The 21,634-nt window shown below is 31.8% G+C and overlaps 1 protein-coding gene across 7 annotated transcripts; it reads right to left on the reverse strand.

Moving 5' to 3' along the window:
• Window positions 1-78: 78 nt before the first annotated feature.
• LOC146528893 (protein no-on-transient A-like) lies at window positions 79-21,554 on the reverse strand. 7 transcript variants are annotated; one of them, XR_014879103.1, is made up of 15 exons: window positions 21,365-21,554; window positions 21,118-21,297; window positions 20,314-20,685; window positions 20,002-20,049; window positions 19,706-19,927; window positions 17,057-17,278; window positions 16,677-16,978; window positions 16,490-16,598; window positions 15,645-15,799; window positions 15,342-15,564; window positions 15,198-15,263; window positions 1,801-1,845; window positions 1,560-1,615; window positions 573-1,154; window positions 79-360 (listed from the first exon to the last, which is right to left on the reverse strand). XR_014879103.1 is itself a non-coding variant. In XM_085203335.1 (13 exons), exons 2-12 carry the CDS (start codon window positions 21,286-21,288, stop codon window positions 11,220-11,222), a joined length of 2,016 nt encoding a protein of 671 aa, XP_085059461.1. In that variant the 5' UTR covers window position 21,289; window positions 21,365-21,553; the 3' UTR covers window positions 10,113-11,160; window positions 11,191-11,219. The 7 variants fall into 7 exon arrangements, 4 of the variants coding, with proteins under 4 accessions (XP_085059461.1, XP_085059462.1, XP_085059460.1 ...); XR_014879102.1 differs by having other exon boundaries at window positions 21,118-21,289; window positions 21,365-21,552; XR_014879104.1 differs by lacking the exon at window positions 1,801-1,845 and having other exon boundaries at window positions 21,118-21,289; window positions 21,365-21,552.
• Window positions 21,555-21,634: the final 80 nt, after the last annotated feature.

A 21,634-nucleotide genomic window follows, 5' to 3' on the forward strand; every position in this document is an offset into this window, starting at 1 on the left:
TGTTAGACGCCTATTGGTTTAATCTTCATATTGCAAAATTAAAAGCTATGCTTTGCCTTTGTATGAAAATAAAAACAATTTTATTTATTTTATATTTTATTTATTAAATTAAAAAAATAACATCGCAAATAGTAAATGTCAATTGCTTGTCCCATTGACAACAATGTAAGAAACAATGCAATAAACTGAAAACTATTCTATACAATGCCGTATGTAATAAAACATAATGTAAGCTCTAACAAATATATTTTAAAAACTATGACATTTTAACAATCGTAGGAACTTTAAAATTATAACAACATTTATATCATTTACGGACGTACGTAACTAAACTATCGCAGTTTTTTGCAATCTGCCAATCTGAAAAGAAACAAAATAGTTGAAAATTATTTAAAAAATAAACATTTTTTACATTTAATTACATGGTTATTTAATCAGATTATGTTAAGTATCTGCATTATTGCATCAGTCGGGAAAAGAAGACAAAAATATAAAAAATCATCATGTTCTACTTTGATACACAAAATGTATCTTCTTTTTATTTAAGTTAAAAAGAAATAAGTTATACTAACCTTTATAAATACTGCAACAGCTCCGAATCACTCTGTAATGTGCCGTGTTCGTATTTTTATTATGATTTTGCCAAACCTCGATGGAAAGGAGAATATAACTTGAATTATAATTATTTTTTTGTTACAATGAAATTCATTAAAATTATTTTTTATAGTATGGAATCACAATTGAATATTTATATCGACAAAACAACCTTACTATTTAACAACATATTATAATATGATTAATTGTGTTGTAAAGCAAGTCTACTGTAAATATTACAGTTGAGAAAATAAACATATGAAATATTAATATGATATGAAAATTAAACTACAGCAATTTCTTACATAAAAATTACTGAATTAGAAATGTATACGGTCTATTCGAGCAAGTATTACGGTTGTCTATAAAAAAAGAAACATACGAGTAATTGAGAAAAAGAAATATTTTTGACTTTTCTGTGTAAAATTACACTAATATTCGAATAAATGCAAAATTTTGCATATAAGATCAAATATTATGTGTGGACACTTGTAAAAGTATTTAAAGATTAAAAGCAACGGCGACTCCTGCGAAGCGTCGCGCGTCGTCCGCCGCAGGCTCTGCGAACAAGATGCTTTTGTTTAGGAATATTCTTATACAAGTAGTAATGTTAAATAATAAATACTATTATTGAGACGACAAACTATATTATTTTCGCATTTTCATCGTTTGATTTTCATGTCAAAAATTGTTATTTAGTGCGCTAGAAATTTAGAAATCTCAGTAGTCTGTATATGGATTCCGGAAACGGATCTCGTAACACATCAATTCAATTCTTCATTTTTAAGAGGAGATATTTATGTAGATTGTTTGCCGAAAATGATAAAGTTCTTGTCAATTCAAATTATAGATTTTATGCAGCATTATGCATCAGCCAGGAAAAGAGGACAAAATAACTTAAATCATCATAATTTTCCATCTATTTTGCAAGTAGTTAAAATTTAAGAAAATAAAAGATAGCCTACCTCGCATAACAAGACCATCTTGTTAGAATGTTCGTGATGTAGGATGTTTAGACGACCTGAGGATAAACAACACATTATTAATTACAATTTTGAGAGGACGAAAGTTAAACTTAATATATATATATTTTAAGGTAAAATATCCTTTCTCGTTTTATCGCAAAATATAATGGTTTTAGAATGTTAATCTCATGTAAATTTAATATTAATTTTAGTACAATATGCAGAGATTTGGAGATCTTACCTTTATACAAATATGAGACATCCACATCTAGCTAAATACTGACACCTGTAAAATACAAATCTAAATTAGAGATGTAAAACGAACAATGTATTCAATTACAAGGATAATTTTTTAACGGTGATAACAATCTTGATAAAATATAAGTGAGATCTTTAAGTGATTGCAAAAAAATATTTCATAAAAATACGAAACGAAAAGTTGTTTCAGATAGACCTCATCGCCAAGTAACATCAAATGGAAATTCATAGCAAGGATGGTCCAAGAATGTTTTATACCCACATCTACATATTTAAAGTTTATAAAATATTTCGTCTACATTTATGAGGGAGTGAGTTCATTAATTATTTATTTGACAAACTTTTTGGACCCCAGAAACGCTTTGTTACTTACGGCGCTTCCAGATATAAAAAATAGTAAAGTAGGTATCTAGAATTTATATGATATTCGAAATTTTTTGTATACACCAAACTGTTGAGGAAATTGCCTAACTAGAAAAGAAATGTAGTAAGATAATTCCTCCTGAGAATAACTCCTGTATATTATGAAAAATTGCTTTTAAAGTTTTTTATTAGCTGATTAAACAACTTTTTAGTTACTTGTGTTGCTGCTTGATAATGTAAATTAAGATTATATTTACATACAACGCCGCCAAATGGCGAGACTAAATGTAATATCCATGTTACTATGCAGAACGTATAAAATAATGAAGAATAAGCGGCCATTTTCTTTGGTCAATATTAAAATATTCATATAATGTAAAATGTTTTTACATGAACAATGAATACTAACTTCTTATAGTAATGTTAGCTAAAATTAAAAACGCCATAATTTGTGTATTTGTTCATGGAAAAATAAATATTTCCCTATTTTACCTACTTATATAGAAAAATATTTATATTTTTACCAGATTTATTAAAAGATGTGGAAAGCCGAAGGAGCAATTTGGCAAGGAAACAAAGTAACAACACTAGAATAGAATTAGTCGTGGCGAGCACAAAATAAGCAGCTGTATGTATTTATAAACTTTTTCACCACGTATAATTATTGAGAATCATTAAATATGCAGCTTTTACTCATCCAATTATATTTTCACTGTTGTATCGAACTAATCTATTTAAAAAAAGATAAATGTTAGAAATAATTTCATAATAAATATACAATATATAGTCTTTATTTAGTATATCATACAACTAAGTAAAATTGCTAAATATAATTTACTTAAAGGCTTTATCGTAAATTAATTCGCAGTATGTATATTAATTTATATTCCCGAACATAAAGTGAAAACAAAGATGTTTATTTTTAAGGTATAGAAGTTTGTGGTCAAATTTAATAAACAATCAGAATAAAATGTCAATTTAAGGTTATACAAGAATAGTTTTCATAATACAGTTGTCATACAAGAGAAAGTGGCGCGTTTTAGAGACGCCTGCCTATATTATCTCTTATATCCGATCGTCTAGCGTCTATCGATGGATTGTAGATGTTTCAATTATAAATATAATAGTATTTATATGTCATAGCTATCTAAAATTTAGATAACTTTTAATAAACTATATATAATTATATACACATACGATTTTACTTAAACGTACTTTAATGACAGAGCGCGAAAATTTGAAAAAAATGTCTGAACGAAGTCATTCAAAGACTGTCAGTTAGTTACTGTCAGAAAAGCTAAGGGGTCAGAATTAGATTAACTTACCACACCGTCATTATGGGTTCATTTCTTCTTTGAAGAGACGTACGGAAAGTCGATTTTCAAAAATCTATCTCAATCCGATGAGGTCCTTATAAATTTCTTCTTCAAGATCCTCGGCAGTGTGATATACTTATGAGATGCTATGTTTACTACAATACGACTGCCATAAATTTATATTTTATTAAATATATAAACGAAAATTGCTATATTTTTAGTCTAATCAGACGAAAGAAAGATTTAGGGACATAAAAGCTTTATTCAAGCTAATTGAAAATCAGAGGAAAATGAGTCAATTAAATCAATTACATCGTGTTTACACGACAATATTCCCAATAATAATACATCTTCGTAGAATCTTTAATTGCTAAAAATAATTAAATTCCTTGGTAAAACTATTAATTCTGTAAAAAAAAAATACGACGGAGCTCTCCGGAAAACGACAGTGCCCAGTCCTGTTGACTCGGGAAAGGGCACTTTATAGCAAACAAAAGAAAAAGATTTCTATTTGGTCAACAATAAAGACAAATACGTCAAATATTGTCCGTCAACAATCGTGATATTCACCTATTGTTTAAATATTATTATTAAAATATTCAGTTCCATTTATACCAGTACTTATAGATACATGTTACAGAGTTTTGAAATTAGATTTATATTGATAATAAAACAGCAACAGCACCTGAAAAGCATTCAAAATATTTGTTATAACATATAGAGATAGATACACAAATTTAAGACGGTGCATTTGCGTTTGGTGCACAATAACGATTTATACTCAGTTTTTCTATTATATATATGTACTGTTCGTTGTAAATACGACCTATTCGTTATCCCACGGAACGCCAAGAGCACTAAAGTTCTTGTTAAAAACCATAGGAATCCTGTTAATGTATTGTGTTATTATTTACATAATACGAGACAGGAGCGACTTGTTTTTTTAATATATTTCGGTAGGAAAACAAACTAATGACCAAGACTTTTATTTTTATAACACATATATACTTTTTTTTACATCTACCTCCCATTTCATATTTCAATGATATACTAAAAACTGTTAAATTTGAATGCATACTTTAAAAAAAATGTTATATGATTATATCGGTAGTTCCAACTAAGGAAGCTAAGGAAAAAAATTACTGTAATTTCCGCCAAAAAAATTTATACGTTCTGGTTGAATTCAGTCCCATATAAATACAATGTATTTTAGTGTGTCCTAAGCGGAACAGTCAAAATGCTTAATAATTATGATGTCTATTGTTATCTTTCACCTTATCTTCTGTTTTCTGTTTTTTTTTAAATATAATGGCTCTTGAACTATGATTGATTCAGTCAACTTTCAGTTACTAAGCGTCATCATCCTTTTCCTACCATGGTAATGTATATTTCTCAGGATTTTAAATTAAACGTAAAAACGCTTTCAGCTCGTGTCATAATTCTGATCTTCTGATATTTTCTACTTTCAGACTGTTTAAATAAATCATCGTATCATCTTCTCCCATCAGTATTCGACAAGATCCTGAGATCATGGTTACTAAGAATTTTCCTATAGTATTTGAAACACACCAACTTATTCTATGAAAAAGATCACCAGTCAACGAAAAAAATAAACAAAGTTATGCCTTCGTGTTAGCTACCACCATATCCTCACCCCAAAAATATTCACATTATCAATCCTTTCAGCAAGATTCGAAGATAGTTTTACCTGTTTAGTAGGTACAATAGACTGCGCTAATCGAGGCTATCATTCGGCAATTTACATAATATTGCTAATTTAATATTGAATAGGATGCAAATTTTGTAATGAATGAATGTGAAATCGTGGAGACAAAATGTAGACAAGATTTTTAAATATATATATGTGAAGAAATATAATACTTATTGCACCAACCTCAAGAGAAAATCATAAAGTGATTTTATTTATGACCTACATGTTACAGGACACTGAGAAATTGACGCTTTTTGAACACTAATATATCTTATTATTTTTAGTGATCAACTAACTATAAACAATTGAATATAAAGGTAAATCATACAATTAATTATTAAGCTCAATACATTTTGTTCACTGCCACCGAAAGTACCTTAGTTTGAAGAACTACCGATATGCCAATGTAGTGAAAAATTTGTTCGTGATAGAAATATGATCCTACGGAATCCAATATAAAGTGTGGATTTAGTTTCTTTTTTTTCCTATAATATTATTAGCTAGTCGTATTTACCTAGTCAATTGGCATGCCCATAATCTCATCCATGTTAAGTCTGGAGATGGCAATATCGCTGAAATACAAAATATGGTTACATACCTATTCTTCCAATCGCATTAGCAACCTAATGGAAAATTCATATTATAATTAACAAATACAATTATTATTTTGTTTAATACGGCGTAAATGGAAAAAAAAATATTTTTCATGTCTTCCACACCTCCGGCATGAGCCGGAAAGTTGCTCTGATCTTTACTTTCCGCCGAGGTATTGGTATTGCCGTATTCCCTGCGGCCGTACATTTTGACACAAGTTATTAAGATGTAATAATCTATGCATGATGACAATTTATGAAAACAGACAAAGCCGCATTGTATTTAAATTTCAAATACGGTCTATTACGGCCTATTTAACTTTTTTTTTTTTTATAAATTTTTTGTACATTTTTCTTGTAAAATTATTAGTACGGACTTTTTTGCCTCCCAAATATGTTGTAATCCCCGTCCCCCACCCCAAGTTCAAATAACTTGTTTACCTTATGATGTATAGAACACTGCAACTATATGATCTTTAGAACACAGAAAAGCATAAGAGTACCTTTCAACTTATTGGCAGCTTGAAATTACGATAAAATTCTGAGTAAAGAAATAAATAGTCACTTGTCACTTAAATAGTGATCTGACAATATATATAAATATAATGAAAATGACAGCCAATAATAGTTTGTACCTATTATAACGACTTCCGATTGTCCATTGTCCATGCATAAACGGAACATTTAAAACTGAAATCTGTTAAGATGTCAATTTTACACTGGTGTCTTTACTGTAAAACTGTATACAGCTGAAAAAAATCTAAATTATGAAATATACCGTATTTGTGTTTTTTTTAGCTTCATGCTATATCTCACGTATAGCAGGGTATGTGTAGGTTCAGACAGTCCATTCTTATTAGACACTTCGGTTTTTCATTTTCCGCCAAATTCTGGGGATTTGTGCGTCGAGTGGTGGAATTCAACGCCGAACTTTGCCTTGTTACCACAGAATGGAAATGGAAATGAAAATACAAAATATTTAATTTGCTTCGTTGGGAATCGCACCCAAGACTTGTCGTGTCCACAGTCGCACGTTTGTGCGTCTACGCTACGACTGACCTCAAAATGTATTTTATATACTCTTTTAATGTAATAATTAAAGCGGCAATTTAAGCATGCTCTATGAAATAATGATCAACAAAATTAAAAGTTCCAATTACAGTAAAATGTTACTAATCCAGCACTTTTCGACAATTTTCGGATCAATGGATGGACTATAGTTATAAAGCATTTCCTAAAAATAAAACAATTAATTCACAATTAATGTTGTACATGTTCCTATATAACTGTAACATATATCAGAAATAGTAAAATATTCAGTTTTGAAATAATAATTTGTTGATGTTTATTGTCGGTTATTGTTTGAAAATCTTTTCACGTGTTTCTACGAATTATATTTGGAGAGTCTGGTACTCATTAGAGTAATCACACATCAGTAATGTAACCAATCCTGCACTTTGAAATTATTCAAAGTGCAGGATTGGTTACATTACTGAATTTGGATAGGATGAGTTCCTATTCTTGTTATCTTAATAGCCCGGTTAAAATAGACGAAAAAGTTACAATATTCCACATAGAACAAAAAACTGATACGAATCGGAAATATCACAATCGATTCCACCAGCGTTAAAACATAAAAAGGAAGATACAATACGCCCGAAATTTTAAATGGATTTTGTGCACTTTTAGAAACGATGGCAATTTTCTCAGTTCATATAGGTATTATGAATAGAATGAATGGTGTTTTGAATATTCACCCAAATATGGACGAATATACCAAATAGAATTATTACAATCTTGTTCATATTTTACGTGCTCGTCTAACCGGGCTTTCAATATTAAGCAAATAGAACTCAGGACTTTGTTTAACTACATTACTTAAACTTTTCATTTATTTTTTCTAGTCTGCAGATATGCTCTTACGCAACCTACGAGTATATATGTAGATGTACAATACACAATTATTTTAATTTAATTTTTCTATTTTGAGAGTAAATGATTAAACATGACTAAATTGAAGGCTTATTATCCAATTTCAACAAGCTGAGAGGAAGCGCCATATTATAGAATTATTTTTGTTATTATATGTACATTTTACATTTTTCGTAAAATTATTTTAGTTTTTTGAAATAATTCGAACAGAATATAAGTATATTCTATTTATTGCTACTTAATATAAAATAATAATATATACAAATGATATAGATGTCATGTTTACCAATAAAATTGTTAAATCTAAGCATATTTTAGTTAAGAGTTACTTATACTAATCATATCTATGGAAGGCGACACGCATGAAAAATCTATAATACATTTATATTGTATTCTTTATTGTTATTATCCATATTTAAAAAAGCAATTTGAATGCATATAAGATATTAATGAAAATAAATAGTTTTGTTAATAATTATAGGAATAGTTTCATAAAACATTAACTTTCCAAGCTTATTTTCAGACAACGTTAAAGCCTTGTCATCATGGTTTAAAATTGGCTAAACAATATACTAATACTATTTTATATATAGATAGTTAGTGCTAAGAACATACCAATAAATATTGTGTTAACATAAAAAATAGACTTACAGATATAAATGTTACAACTTTATATCTATATATATAAAATATAATAATACTTACGTGTAATTGTTAAAAAAATATATCAGAAAACTTTTCTGACCATTGAAAACTTTGGAAAATTAAGTATATTTTAATATAGTGCTTAATTTTCAAAAATAAGCTTTTCCACGTGTTGCGTAACAATCAATTTTTATTTCAAATTCGTATATCTTAAAAGCTCTTTTTACCACTAGATAAAGTTATACGTGCATTGGAACTCTGTTGTACAGGCGACCAACCGTGCCGATTACCAAATCTTCAAATTTCATTCTGGGTAACATTAAAAGGAAAGTTTTTAAAATATATTAAATTGTTAATTAGTAGTCATCATAATTACCACTTCTATGGTTAAAAAAATATTACGTAATTATTCTTGCAAAATGTAGTTCTTCACAGTCATGGAAAAAATAAAAAGTAATCCATATTTAGATTACTTAAACAAATGCACGGTGGAAGTCACCGCTACGCTTCGCCTCGACGCTAGAGCGAATAAATGAAAATATTAATTATTACATTTTGACAAATGAGAATCAAGACAGTCAAATTTTCTGCCTCTGCGCCATAACCGCATCAAAATTTCGATGCCTCAAGATGGCAGATGGCGTTAGCACATCTACTTAATTTTTGCGTTGTGAACGTTCTTGGTTCATATCTCAATTTTTATGTGTTGTGCTTTAAATGTTTTTTTTTTCTTCGACTAAATCTGAACAAAATATAATTCTTATTGCTATCTTCTTTTTTCGAATATTTGCTTATTTTTCAACATCGCTTAACATAGCTCAGGTAAGCATGCAAGTACAATTTTATTTTGTTTTAATGTCATCGTTTCTAGCATGCAGGGGAGAGAGAGACCCTTCTGTATCACTCAGTTCTCCGCATCGCGTACACATTAAGAGAAAATGTTCCTGTTGCGTGACTCATCGTCGCACTTAGATTTCACTTAGATTTTCTTGCAACTTATGGCATATGATAGCTAAAAGATAAGTAATATGTAATATGATTAACATATATTATTTTGGTAGGTATCAATTGACGAGGTAGTATATAAAAGCACCCTCAAAAAATGGTCTTCATTTACTATTTTCGAATAATTCTAAGGATATCTTTAGTAACTCCCGTAACTCCTTTTCTGCAAAGGTTAAGAAAAATTTGGTGTCTCTATATTGGAGGAAAAGTAAAATTAATCCTGACCCAAATTATTAGACGCCAGTGTTATTTTCATCTGCTTATGTTGCTAGACCTTTTACAAAGTTAGGATATCCGATTTTACTTTGAAAGATGATGGGAATTTATATTTAGTAGGTAGATGATATTCACGTTAAAAACTTTAATTATAAAAACTAGCAATACTTTTACTACGTTAATGAAATAAAAGATATGTGTATTAAGATGATTTTTATCTATTAACTATTAAATTGTAAAAATGTGTTTAACGTCATAACAACGTCGCTTATCACTAATATAAATTTCAAAATATTATTGCAAAGTGATGAATGGAAGATTTGTAGGTCTTATACAGTCACGAGCATGCCTAAGAATGGCACTATATGACTACATGAATTATTCAACTTTGGGAAGATATATGTTTACCTTAATAAAAAGGCGAGTAATTATAATTATAGAAAACCGTAAATACTTTATACGTAAAATTTATTTCCCTATTACTGAACAGGTAGAAAAGAAAACTATCACAAACTATGTGTTTATATAGTAGAAATTATTTATTTTATAGAACTTTTGAAAAAATTACAATATGATTTTATGATCCTAATTAATTTCTAATTAAACTTACATAAGATTACGCAAACACTATCGCAAATACTGCTTCCACTAAAACTTTAGCTCTCACACATATCTTCACAACATCTTCTCACAAACAATCTATTATGTGAAATATTAAATGTTATTATTAGTAATTTTCAAAAACCAAGAAATAGCATTTAAGAAATCTCCGCCGAATATGTCCCGATTGTGACGAGACAAAAAAAAGTAATTATATCAACGTATACTAGAAAGACAGATAGGTATATTAAATATAATTTATAAACAATAAATATTTTAGAAAAGTATTTTGCTGGTATTAATAAAAGAAATAAAGCTATTTAGTTTCTTCTTATTTTTACAATAAAAAAATAATTGAAGCAAAGAAAAACAAATCTCAGTTAAACTATTGTTATACATATGATAACATTTTGTGACTTCGCGTCAGCTTGCGAGACTTCGCCGTGAACCAGTCTTCATGTTACACAGTATTACTTGGTGTCATGCGGATAAAACGCAATTTGAGAGAATCCATGCTAACTATAATAAAATTATTTTTAAATCTGACATGTAGTCCGTCCAATATTAAAAATTGGTCTACAACACACATATGCAGAAACTATGTGCTTACTTATACATACTATGTATACTCTACCAACCTTATATATATAAAATATGAGTGCAGCAAGCCCGAGATGAAATCATTTCGAGCTAGAAGTGATAAACAATTTGTTTGCTTGTTTTTTGAACATTTAGGAGTAATATAAAATTTATTTCGCAATTATATTTCTATTATTTATTGTACTATTCAGTACATAAATGAATTCATCCGCAAGCCGTGCTACTCATCTCTTGTAACACAACCTTTGGTTACTTCAAATTGGGATTGCACTATGACTTGAAGATAAGAATGATCGATTGCGAATGAACAGTAAAATACTTAAATGGCTGTCTTGTGACAGTAACCAAAGACTGAATTATTGAGAGGGGTGTAGAACCTATCCCCCCATCCCAGGTGTATAGAGCCGCGGTCGAGCGTTATTTAAAAACGCCGGCGTTTATTAGGATAATCATCCATTTGGCGCGGTCCTTCCCAACCACCGCGATTCTGCGGCATGTCGTCAAACCCTCCACGTGGCATGTCGTACTGGTCTCTGAAGCCTCCGTCCTAAAGTGAGCAATTAAAAAACTGTCCAATATTTCTTGTCGTATGTAATAGCGTTGGCAAAATACGTTACTACATATTTACGCACATCTATTTTTATAATAATTCGATTCAAATCGAAATCGGTCGAGTAATACGTCATGTGAATAGGAATGAGCGTTAAGACGTTTGTATAAATAAGGATAAATAAGGTAGAGATTGTGAAATTATCACCAAATTAGATATTTCGCTTATTTATCGGGGTAGGCAGTCCTATCAAAGTCAGTATGTACGCTGTTGATAAATGTAAAATTTCTTTTTAGCAAACGATTTAATATGAGACGATTAATTACGAAGCAATTCGCATGTCAACTATCAACCCAGAATAAAGACACATGTTGTTAATATCGCATGTTGCTCATAAGCACGCACTATAACTTAAAATAAATATAAGTCAAATAGTTTTGAGTAATTTGTGAATCTCAAGTACCTATAGTACCACAAACAACAACAATGATGTGCAATTTTTTAATATATGACTTGAATATAAGATTGATCAAACTAGATCCCTTTATAAATATCGTTATGATGATAAAAATAATAAATTACATATAATCTAAAACGAAAAAAAAAATGTGTAAATTTTAATACGTTTTCTATTCGTAAATTTCAAAGAAAACAATAAAGTAAAAGAATGAGGTTATATGATATTTAAAGATTTGGGTCAATTTTACCGTGCATATGTTACCTCACTCACTTCAGTGCACTTTTTGGCGGTACAGAAGAGTTATAAAGTGTAAGTGCAATTATCCTAGTCATAATAACTTCGATTCCGTATCTTAAAGAGACATTTGACAGAAGTTTGTAGCCACACAAAACCAGCATGTAGATAGTGCCCATCCACGAAGACACGCCCCACTATTTTAAAAAAAGAGGAGTTTAGGGGTTCGGAGTGAATGAGACTGACGATCTGACTGACGATCTGACTGACTCCATTAATTACTCCTTGTCCTCCTTATCTTGGCGAGGAGAAAGAGTGGTGCGCCTGTTCGTGGATGGCACCTAGATAAAGAGAACCTAGTAAAATATATAACTTATCACTGGGTCTTCTGTGTCTTCCTGATTATAGCTACGATGTATTGTGATTCGGCAAGAAGGTATCATAACGGACCGCCCGCATCTTCGTTTGAGTAGACTTATGACCTATATTATACTGCCTCCATTTACCGCCCGCTGTGATTGAAACTCGCAGCAAGTAAGGAAAGAGCACGTAGTGCCGGACACTTCGTTTTCCACCCAAATTCGAGTCATTGCGTGTTTATTTGCAATTCTCAAATCCCACGCTTTATCTTACGGGAGCGAAGATACAAAACAATTTAGATATGGTTGGTTGCCTGAGTGAGAATCACTACACTGTCCCATCGTGCCACGATGTCCTAAATTATCAATTATTTGTATTTGCTAATAAAAATTGTCCACCATATTTACTTTAGGTAACAACTTCATATAAGGAGCCACTTTATTACATGTTATGGTATAGTTAATTGGACTGTTATACTTGTTCATGAGATGAAAAATGTCTATAACGCTGAACAACTAAGGCGGCATTTCATTGTTTCCTATATTTTATCTGTACTGTTATAATCTTTTCCAGATGTTGATGATGATTAAAAGTGCTCATCACGCTCTACAACTTTTGTTTAGCATTTAATTATTCCGTAGTTTACCTAGGAGTTATGAATTTACATCAGATTTGTCAGTCTCGGAAATGAAACATAGCCTGAACGGTAGTCTAACATAGCTAACTATATTAACTATACAACAAAAAACTTTCTTTTGGAGTTGCATATTGGAACTCAACAGGGCAGGGCTTTGTCTTGTTACCAGACCGACGATATGAAAATAATGCATTCCCGAAGTGGTAATAGAGCCCACATCCCTCATGTTACAGTCCTGCTCTGCCTCTGCGCCACGACAGCCTTAAGTTACTAAGGCTGTCGTGGTCATACTTTTCAATATAGCGCCACTCGATTTAACGACATGCCAACCGCGAACAAGGTTTAGCTTGTTTTCCATACATTGATATTTTTATATACATCTTATATAAGCAAGCAAGCAAGCACTCTCAATAACGACGATATTAAATCGATAGTTTTCTCATTTGATTTTATTATGAAGACTAAACATAATTCCTATGCCATGTAACAATCACAAAAATGGTCAATAAAATGATTGCTTTAAAAAATATTATAGGTTTATTGTTAATTTTATTATTAGTTTAAGTACAACATTACATTCTAACATATCTCAGAGATCTATTAACATTATATTATTATTTTGTTATTACTTTTGCTCGTCAGTCCTTTATATTAAGTAAAATTTGAAATTCCAAGGAAATATTACCTAAATATGATTAATTCTGTCGAGTTAGGATAAAAAAAATGGTAGTTAGGTTAGGTAAAGAGTGCGTCCCATAATCGGTAGCTTTTACGAAGCTTAGAGCCATTGTTTCAGAGTGTTCATGTGCAGATCCAATCATTTTTTTGGAGGTTAAGGGTTAAAAAATGCTAAAAATAACATTATCTATTTCTGTGATATGTTTTAATTTATAAAATAAATCATATTATTATGATTTATTAAATTGTTGAAGCTCCAATTAGTTAAATAAAACAAAAATATCAAGAATACCCCCGAAAGGATCATAAATCCTTTGTGGTCAGTCCATTGACAAATCTTGCGTCAAGGGACCAGAGAACTTATTTTCTCCTGCAGCTTTGTGTTTTAATCAGCACTTTGCTACTTTTGTTAGCAATTCGGCAAACAAATTATATTTAAAAACAAATGCGTATCCCGAAAAAAAGTTTTAAAAAAAGTGCCTTGGCTAATCATAGGACAGCTTGACGATATAAACTACATATTAAAATCAAAATATATATAAATGTTTAAATATCATATAAACAAAATTGGGCGGTAACTTGGCCAATTTTCGTATCATCTACGCCATATACGGTTTACACTCGAAGTATATTTAGATAGGTATTTTGGCGTTTTATAATCGCAGCAAATTTGGTATTTGTTTATACGTTTAGCTCGAGTTGGTGTTTATACGTTTTAACGTTAATTACGAAATTTGACTTTGATTTGCCTACCCCGAAAAAGACGAATATAATTTACATATACAGTACTGCTGCATGAATAGAATTAAAATATACAAAATATATGTCAATGATTCCAAATATTCATAATGTATCAATCAACGTTCAATAGCATCTTTAAAAACCAAAATATAAAAAATATATAAATTCTGTTACAAATAAGCCAGTTTATTATAGAAAACGTAAAATCTGGTTCTGCTTTATATGTTTTAATATTTACATAGATTTATGAATTTAAATGAATTCATCACTTTCTGAATAAACTGAACTTTAAATAGTGAAAATTTACAAAACTATCACTGATAACACCATATTTGATGAAAAGTTATTTATATAAAAACCCGTGTAGTAGATTTTGATATTATAAATAATTATTTAAGGCACGATATTGCGAAAAAACAGCACATTATTTTCTCTAATGCATGAAAATTGTTTTTTTTTTTAAGTCTGCTATCATGATATTTGGTTCCATTCAATAAAAATGCAATATTACTTGCTGAATTTTTGTTTGTATCAAGGAACTCTAGGGTTGCTCGCGGAATTCATTGATTGATCAAGAAATTAATCGATTCATTTATTAATTTAAATCTTAAATAAATTTATAAGTTATTAAAAATTCCATATAATCTGTATCAAAGGCATTCGTTAAAATTTTATGCTTCAATAAAGTTATTCCACAATAGAAAAATATATTCGGCATTTAAGTATAAAGTGTACTCACCATCGGCTGCTGGTGATCAAACATGCCCTGCTCCTGCCGGTCGAGCATGGAGTTGAGCCGCTGCGCCTGCAACACAAGCAGTCAGTAAGAAGGGGGTCGCGTGTGGGGTTCGCGTGTTGGGGTCGGAGTGGGGGTTGTGTGTACCTGCACAAAGAGCGTGTTCTCTTGCTGGCGGCGGCGCAGCTCGTCGTCCTGCAAGCGCATGCGCGCGGACAGCTCCTCCTCGGTACGGTGCAGCTGTGCGCGCTCGGCGTCGCGGCGCTCGTCGGCGGCGCGCTCCGCCATCTCCCAACTACGCTTCTGGCGCTCGCGATCCTGCTCACGCTGGCGCAGCTGCTCGCGCAGCAGCTCCGTCTCGTGCTCGTACCTGCACGGTCACACCCAATATGTTACCGCCATTTCATTTAACATTACTCATTATTGTCATATTAACTTGTCGAGTCTCACTTTGCGTATTCCATCTGGGCCTCGAGTTTCTCCTCTTCGGCTGCTAATTCCTTCTTTAATGCCTCCTCCTTCTGGCGATGTAGCTCGTGCAGTTGTTTCCACCTGGTTCCATACTCGTGCTCAAAGCTACCAGATTCAGAAAACCGTGGTCCCATCTACAAATTACAAATGAAAGTTTTAAATAGACCTACATGTAAAAAAGTCATGTAGGTCTATCTAAAACTGTCAACTGACAAAGGACAGAAACTCATTAAACTAGAAAATACTTTTAATTTAAAAATAATGACCACCTTCTTCAAGACAAAGTTAAAAAGAAATGAACCTGGATGTCACCAAATGAAGAAGTAAGAATGAAATAGATTTCATACTGAGCTCCAAAACAAAACCATTTCAAGATGTTGATACCATAAGCAGTTTGAACAACAATACTAACCATTGAATGGTGATAGCAAAGCTATGCATTCAAAAAGTTACCAAAAAAAGACAATAGCAAAGATATAGCATTGCCTATTCCAAAAGATATGCTACGAGAACTTGAACAGTAACACCAAGATAAAGACGAAGAGGATGAAGACTGCTCTCTGAACCTGCGTCAAATTTACAAGTTATGTTAACAGAACTCTACAACGAAAGCATGGTAGTAGGTCTGACTATAAACATGGACAATGGAAAGAAGCAATCAGAAGTCACGCAAGAGTTACGCAGTTACGGACGGGCATTAAATAGAACTAGGTGGAAGGAGTTGGGGAAGGCCTTATGCCCCAAGGCAATCTAATAGTGAAAAAAAGTGATATATCCAAAATTGTTACATTATCAGAAATAAAGGCTATTATTATAATACACACCTCACGGGCGCGCATGTATTCTGGATGTTTTTTAGGCAAATTTTTTTCAGGGTATCCATCAAATTCATCTGGTTCTTCATAATTCTCCACAATCACAGGACGAAGGGATCTTGAAAAATAAATAAAAAATGTAATATTTATATTAAATAATAAAAAATGTACATTTTTATATGGTTGCAAAACTTACGAAGTCAAGAAGAAACATCTTTCGCCACAATTACGAATTGCCGCTAGTGCACTGGGTTTACGCGCAAATTCCACAATACCTTCTCCAAGAGTTTTCCCCCTCTCATCTACTTTAACATATGCTTTCTCAATTTTACCAAAGATTTCAAATGCACGATAGAGTAATTCATTAGAAACGAATGGTGGTAGATTTTTTACACGCACTGCACTGTTATGAGGGGCAAACCTAACTCTCAAATTTCTACCGTTTCGTAGTTTACCATCCAATTCACGTTTTGCTTTCTCTGCATTGACCCTATAATCCTAAAAAAAGTTGAATTATGAATAAGTAATCAAAATTTATTAATAAATAAGACTTAAGGAGAGAGTAAAGTATTTTACCATTTTGATAAAACCAAAATTCTTTTCTTTATTAAGAAACAATTCAGCAGCTTCTCCAAACTGATTGAATAAATTAATAATCTCTTCTTCTGTGACATCACTTGTAAGATTACCAATGTACAAACGGCTCCTTCCATTAAATTTAATTTCTGGTTGTTCAATCGGAGGCAAATCAACTAAGGGTCCTATCAAGTCCTTCAATTTGTTAGCCAGTATTTGTTCCTAAAAAAAACATTCATTAATTAACACTTAAGGAATTAAAAGAATGAGAGAGTCACATCAACACATTAAAATTTTACTATAACAGTTACTGCAATTAATGAGCCTGCAAATAATAATAGTTTTTGTTTTATCAAAATTGTGTCAGGATTTACAAAGATACAGCTTTGTAAAGTTAAACAACTTTGCCGCCAATACCTACGACTCGCTGTCGTGAATGACACGTGTGCGGCGGTGTCCCTTTGATAGGTTTATGTATGCGTGCTCCGTTCTTAACAAATGGCGTTTTATTTTATAATGATAATTTTATTCATTATTTTGTTTGAAAAAATCACTTTTTCATTTTTGGCATAATCTCTTTAATTTTAATTGTATTAAACTTTTATAGAGTAATTAAAACTGTGGTTTCATTTAACCCATTTAGACCCATAGCCAAACTAGCAGTAATTAAAAGGTTTTTTAGGTAATAATTGATAGATATCGATGTAAGAAAATAAAAAACGTAAAAAAAAAAAATTTTTTTATATAAATATAAAAAAATGCCGTCCTTAAATGGGGCCAATGGGCACATGTAGTATCTAAATTTTCGAAACTATTTTTGCGACAGAAATGTTTTATAACACTTTTTACACTATCAATGCGTCTTTTTTATGGCACATTGCACGTCTCAGTTGCTAGCAAAATTTTTGGGAGTAGTGGTCTACCCCGTGGTGCTGCAGACTTGGTACTTCAGAAGCTGCTGGTCGCATAAATACGTTGATGTTTTCGTCTCTTAAATCGTGACGAGCGATGTAACGAAAAAATCAAGCTAATCTATCCTGTTTATATTAGTTAGCAAGTGCAGGTGCCGCGAATTTGCAACAGCAATATCCTATGTATGTGTGGATAAAACCCACCACCATTTTTTGCCACGTACAGCATTGCTATATAGGTAAAAAGATTGATCAGCCTGATCAACCCCTCCCATACCACACTGTAAAACCTTAGCACTAATAAAATTTAGTTAACTTGGTAAAAGCAGTAATCAAAATCGGCTCGGTTTTTCTTTTCATATCCTTTACTGCTGAGTTTCATCTTTTAACAATTCTTAAATTTCTCAAAACGACCTTGTATATAAGTCGTAGTTGGATCACTTTTACACCAATGGGGTTGCTCAAGATTACGGTTCCTCTACGTCTCTTAGCAAAAGGTTGATAAATGCTTCTAGAAGTATGCAGGCAGATTAGCAGTGCTTTGTATATCTACATCTTCTTCTTCGTCGATTACCACACCTGGTTTTAGAGGCAGTGCAACTAAATATACCTCTCCGAAGTCTTTTTCTTCAATAATTACAACTGCGATTGCTTCTTGAAGACCCTTATATTCATTGCGACCGCTAAATATCCTAAGAGTCATTATGAACTTTGGATGGACATGCATATAAAAACATAAAAATTGACCTCTGATGTGCCCATTGGCCCCAATTGGGGACAGCATCGTAAAAGTTGAATTTGTCCTATTACGACTCTTCTTTTCTAATCAAATGTAATTATATTACATAGAATACTAAGTACTTAAGTATGTTTTGTACCAAAACAAATGTATTTAGAAGAAAAATTTAAAAATAAATATACTTACATTTTGCCTTCACAGATTTCATAAAACAGCTTTACAAAAGGCACGAAATGAACGATTGTAAAAAATTTTAAATTGGATTTTACGGCTACAACCTAAGGATATACTACTTATCTTTACAATTCTAGACATAAGGTGCATAAAAATAAAAATATAAAAAAAACAAGAGTTCTATTGTAGGTGTACCCATTTGGGCACGGCGGGTCTATATGGGTTAAAGTAGTGATGACAAAAACACTGTATAATGACTATATTTTTTTTTCTGATTCACACTGTATCCGGCATGTAGCAGGGTAGGCAGAGAGAACCTAGTGTTAAGACACTCCGCTCCCTACTTTCTGACGAATTCTAGAGGCATTGTGTGTTGAGTGGCAAAACTTAATGCCGCTCTATGCCTCAACACCAGAGTGAAGAAATGAAAATATTAAATATTTTATTTTATCCAGTGGGGAACGAACCAACAACCTGTCACAGTAACAGTCACATGCTTGTGTTCCTGAGCCACGATTGGCCCCTAGGGATTATAGAATGTTTCTTAACCATTTTATTTATTTACTATTAAAAAACAATTGAATTTATACACGCTAGTGTGGTCGCTTAGCCAGACAGTTGCAGAGGCTGGTACTTTAATGTTTAATATCTAGTCATTTTTGAAAAAAAAAAAAATAGACACATTATCTTTCTTTTGCTATTTTTTATATATACTGAGAACAAATAATGCTGGTGTGACTCATTATTATAAAAAATGTAGTAAATTCTAATAATAATAAATAAAATTAATAAACATTAAATAATGTATAATAAAAGTTAACATACTTCTCTCTGTACAGGTTTTCCTCCATCTTGTTGGGGTCCACGATTAGACATTCTTTGTTGATTGCGAGCAGGTCCCTGTCCACCTGGTCCGCCTGGTCCACCTGGGCCACCATGCTTCTGGTTAAAACCTTTTGGGCCAAAATTACCTTGCCTGTTACCTTGATGGCCACCTGGACCCCACGACCCTCCTTTGTTGCCACCAAAATTACCTCCATTCATGTTCTGCAAAATTAGTTTCATTAAATTGGAGAGAACTGTTCCAAAATATATTAATTTTTAGATAGGCAGATAGTTACATTTTGATTGTGTTCCTGCCCAATGTCCATCAATCTGGGAGGAGGGCCCTGCACAAGCGCAAATCAATCATATTAAATTGTGGCAAATATTGGTAAGCTTAAAAATAGAATTTGAATTGTGGTACAAGTTTTTAGCAAATGAGTTAATAGAAATACAGAATAGATAATATTGGAATTGTCTAGCAGACTAAAAGTTTTAGGTTAAATTATAATTGTTATTATCAAAAAAATACATAAGTAAGAAAAAAGGGTAATTTAATATTTTTTAACTTAACACCCAACTATTGGAATTAATTAATAGACATAACATACCTTTTGGAAAGAGCTTTGATTGTTCTGATTTTGTTTAAGTTCATTAGACATATTAGATTTATCCACTTGATCCTGCGAATCCAGTTTAGTCATGTTACCCTGGTTTTGCTGTTGCTGGTTGGATTGTTGAAGTTGTTGTGGTTTTTGTTGTTGGTTTTGTTGTGGTTTTGGTGGTTGATTTTGTTGTGGTTTTGGCTGCTGGTTTTGTGGCTTTGCTTGTTGGTTTTGTTGTGGTTTTATTTGTTGTTGTTGCTGCTGTGGTTGCTGCTGAGGCTGCTTTTTCTGTTGTTGAGGTTGAGCTGGCGCATCTTGCTCTTTAGGTGGTGGAGCTTGATTTTGCTGCTGTTGAGGTTTTTCATGTTGTTTTACTGGCTAAAATTTTTAATCAACTATAAATTAATGCAAATTTTGTAAATAAAATATATCAAAGTAGCTTAGTTTTGAATGGAAAAAGTTCTAACTACTATCAGTCTTATAACAATGCAAAAAAAAGCTATGCTAAGTTATTAGACATATTCCCATGCCAGATCATCACATTCATTACCTAAACAGAGCGATAATTTGACCTCAACGGTAATAAGTCTTATACATATATTATCACAAACATTGATTTACAAAAAGAATTACCATTTTTATATCTAAATGCATGCATTAAAGTGATGATAGGTTGCGCTTACACTAAATTTCTGGGATGGAAAACAAGATGGCGGTAAAGCTTAAGACACTCGATATATCTACTTCATAGTATTGTTTTAAGCATCCACGGATGCATTGTAGTTTACGCAAAAGATTGAAAATACTGACCTCATTCTGAGGACGTTGACCTCCAAGATTATTTGGTCCTCTTTGATTGTGTTCGAAGCGAGAATTACGGAATCCACCCCGATTATTACCTCGACGACCACCTTGACGCTGGGGCTGTGGTGGACCTCCAAATCCTCTATTGCCGTATTGATTCATATTTTGCATTTGCATTCTGAAATACTACCGTTATTTCAAGAACATGTATAGCGGTATATATCTACTAGTATCAATTAAAATGAAATATTACCTTAAACTTAAATAACAAGTATAATTTTAATGAATTGTGCCAAATAAACACAATTCAAATAAATTAAACAATTTTTAACACTTTAACACGTAAAAAATAATCCCGTATAACACACGAAGCCGAAGCAACTCTTTAAAGAAATAAAATGGCGGAACGACGAATAGCGAGTCGCGTCTAGGGGATTAATCAATGACGCGACCGGAAATGCTAACTGGTTATACACGATACCAACTGCAGAAATTAAATATGTGGCCATGATTTTGTCTATGA

The sequence above is a fragment of the Heliconius melpomene genome, chromosome 19, assembly GCF_056956725.1.
Source record: "Heliconius melpomene rosina isolate 202511_hmr_F chromosome 19, ASM5695672v1, whole genome shotgun sequence".
Classification (NCBI taxonomy): Eukaryota; Metazoa; Arthropoda; class Insecta; order Lepidoptera; family Nymphalidae; genus Heliconius; species Heliconius melpomene.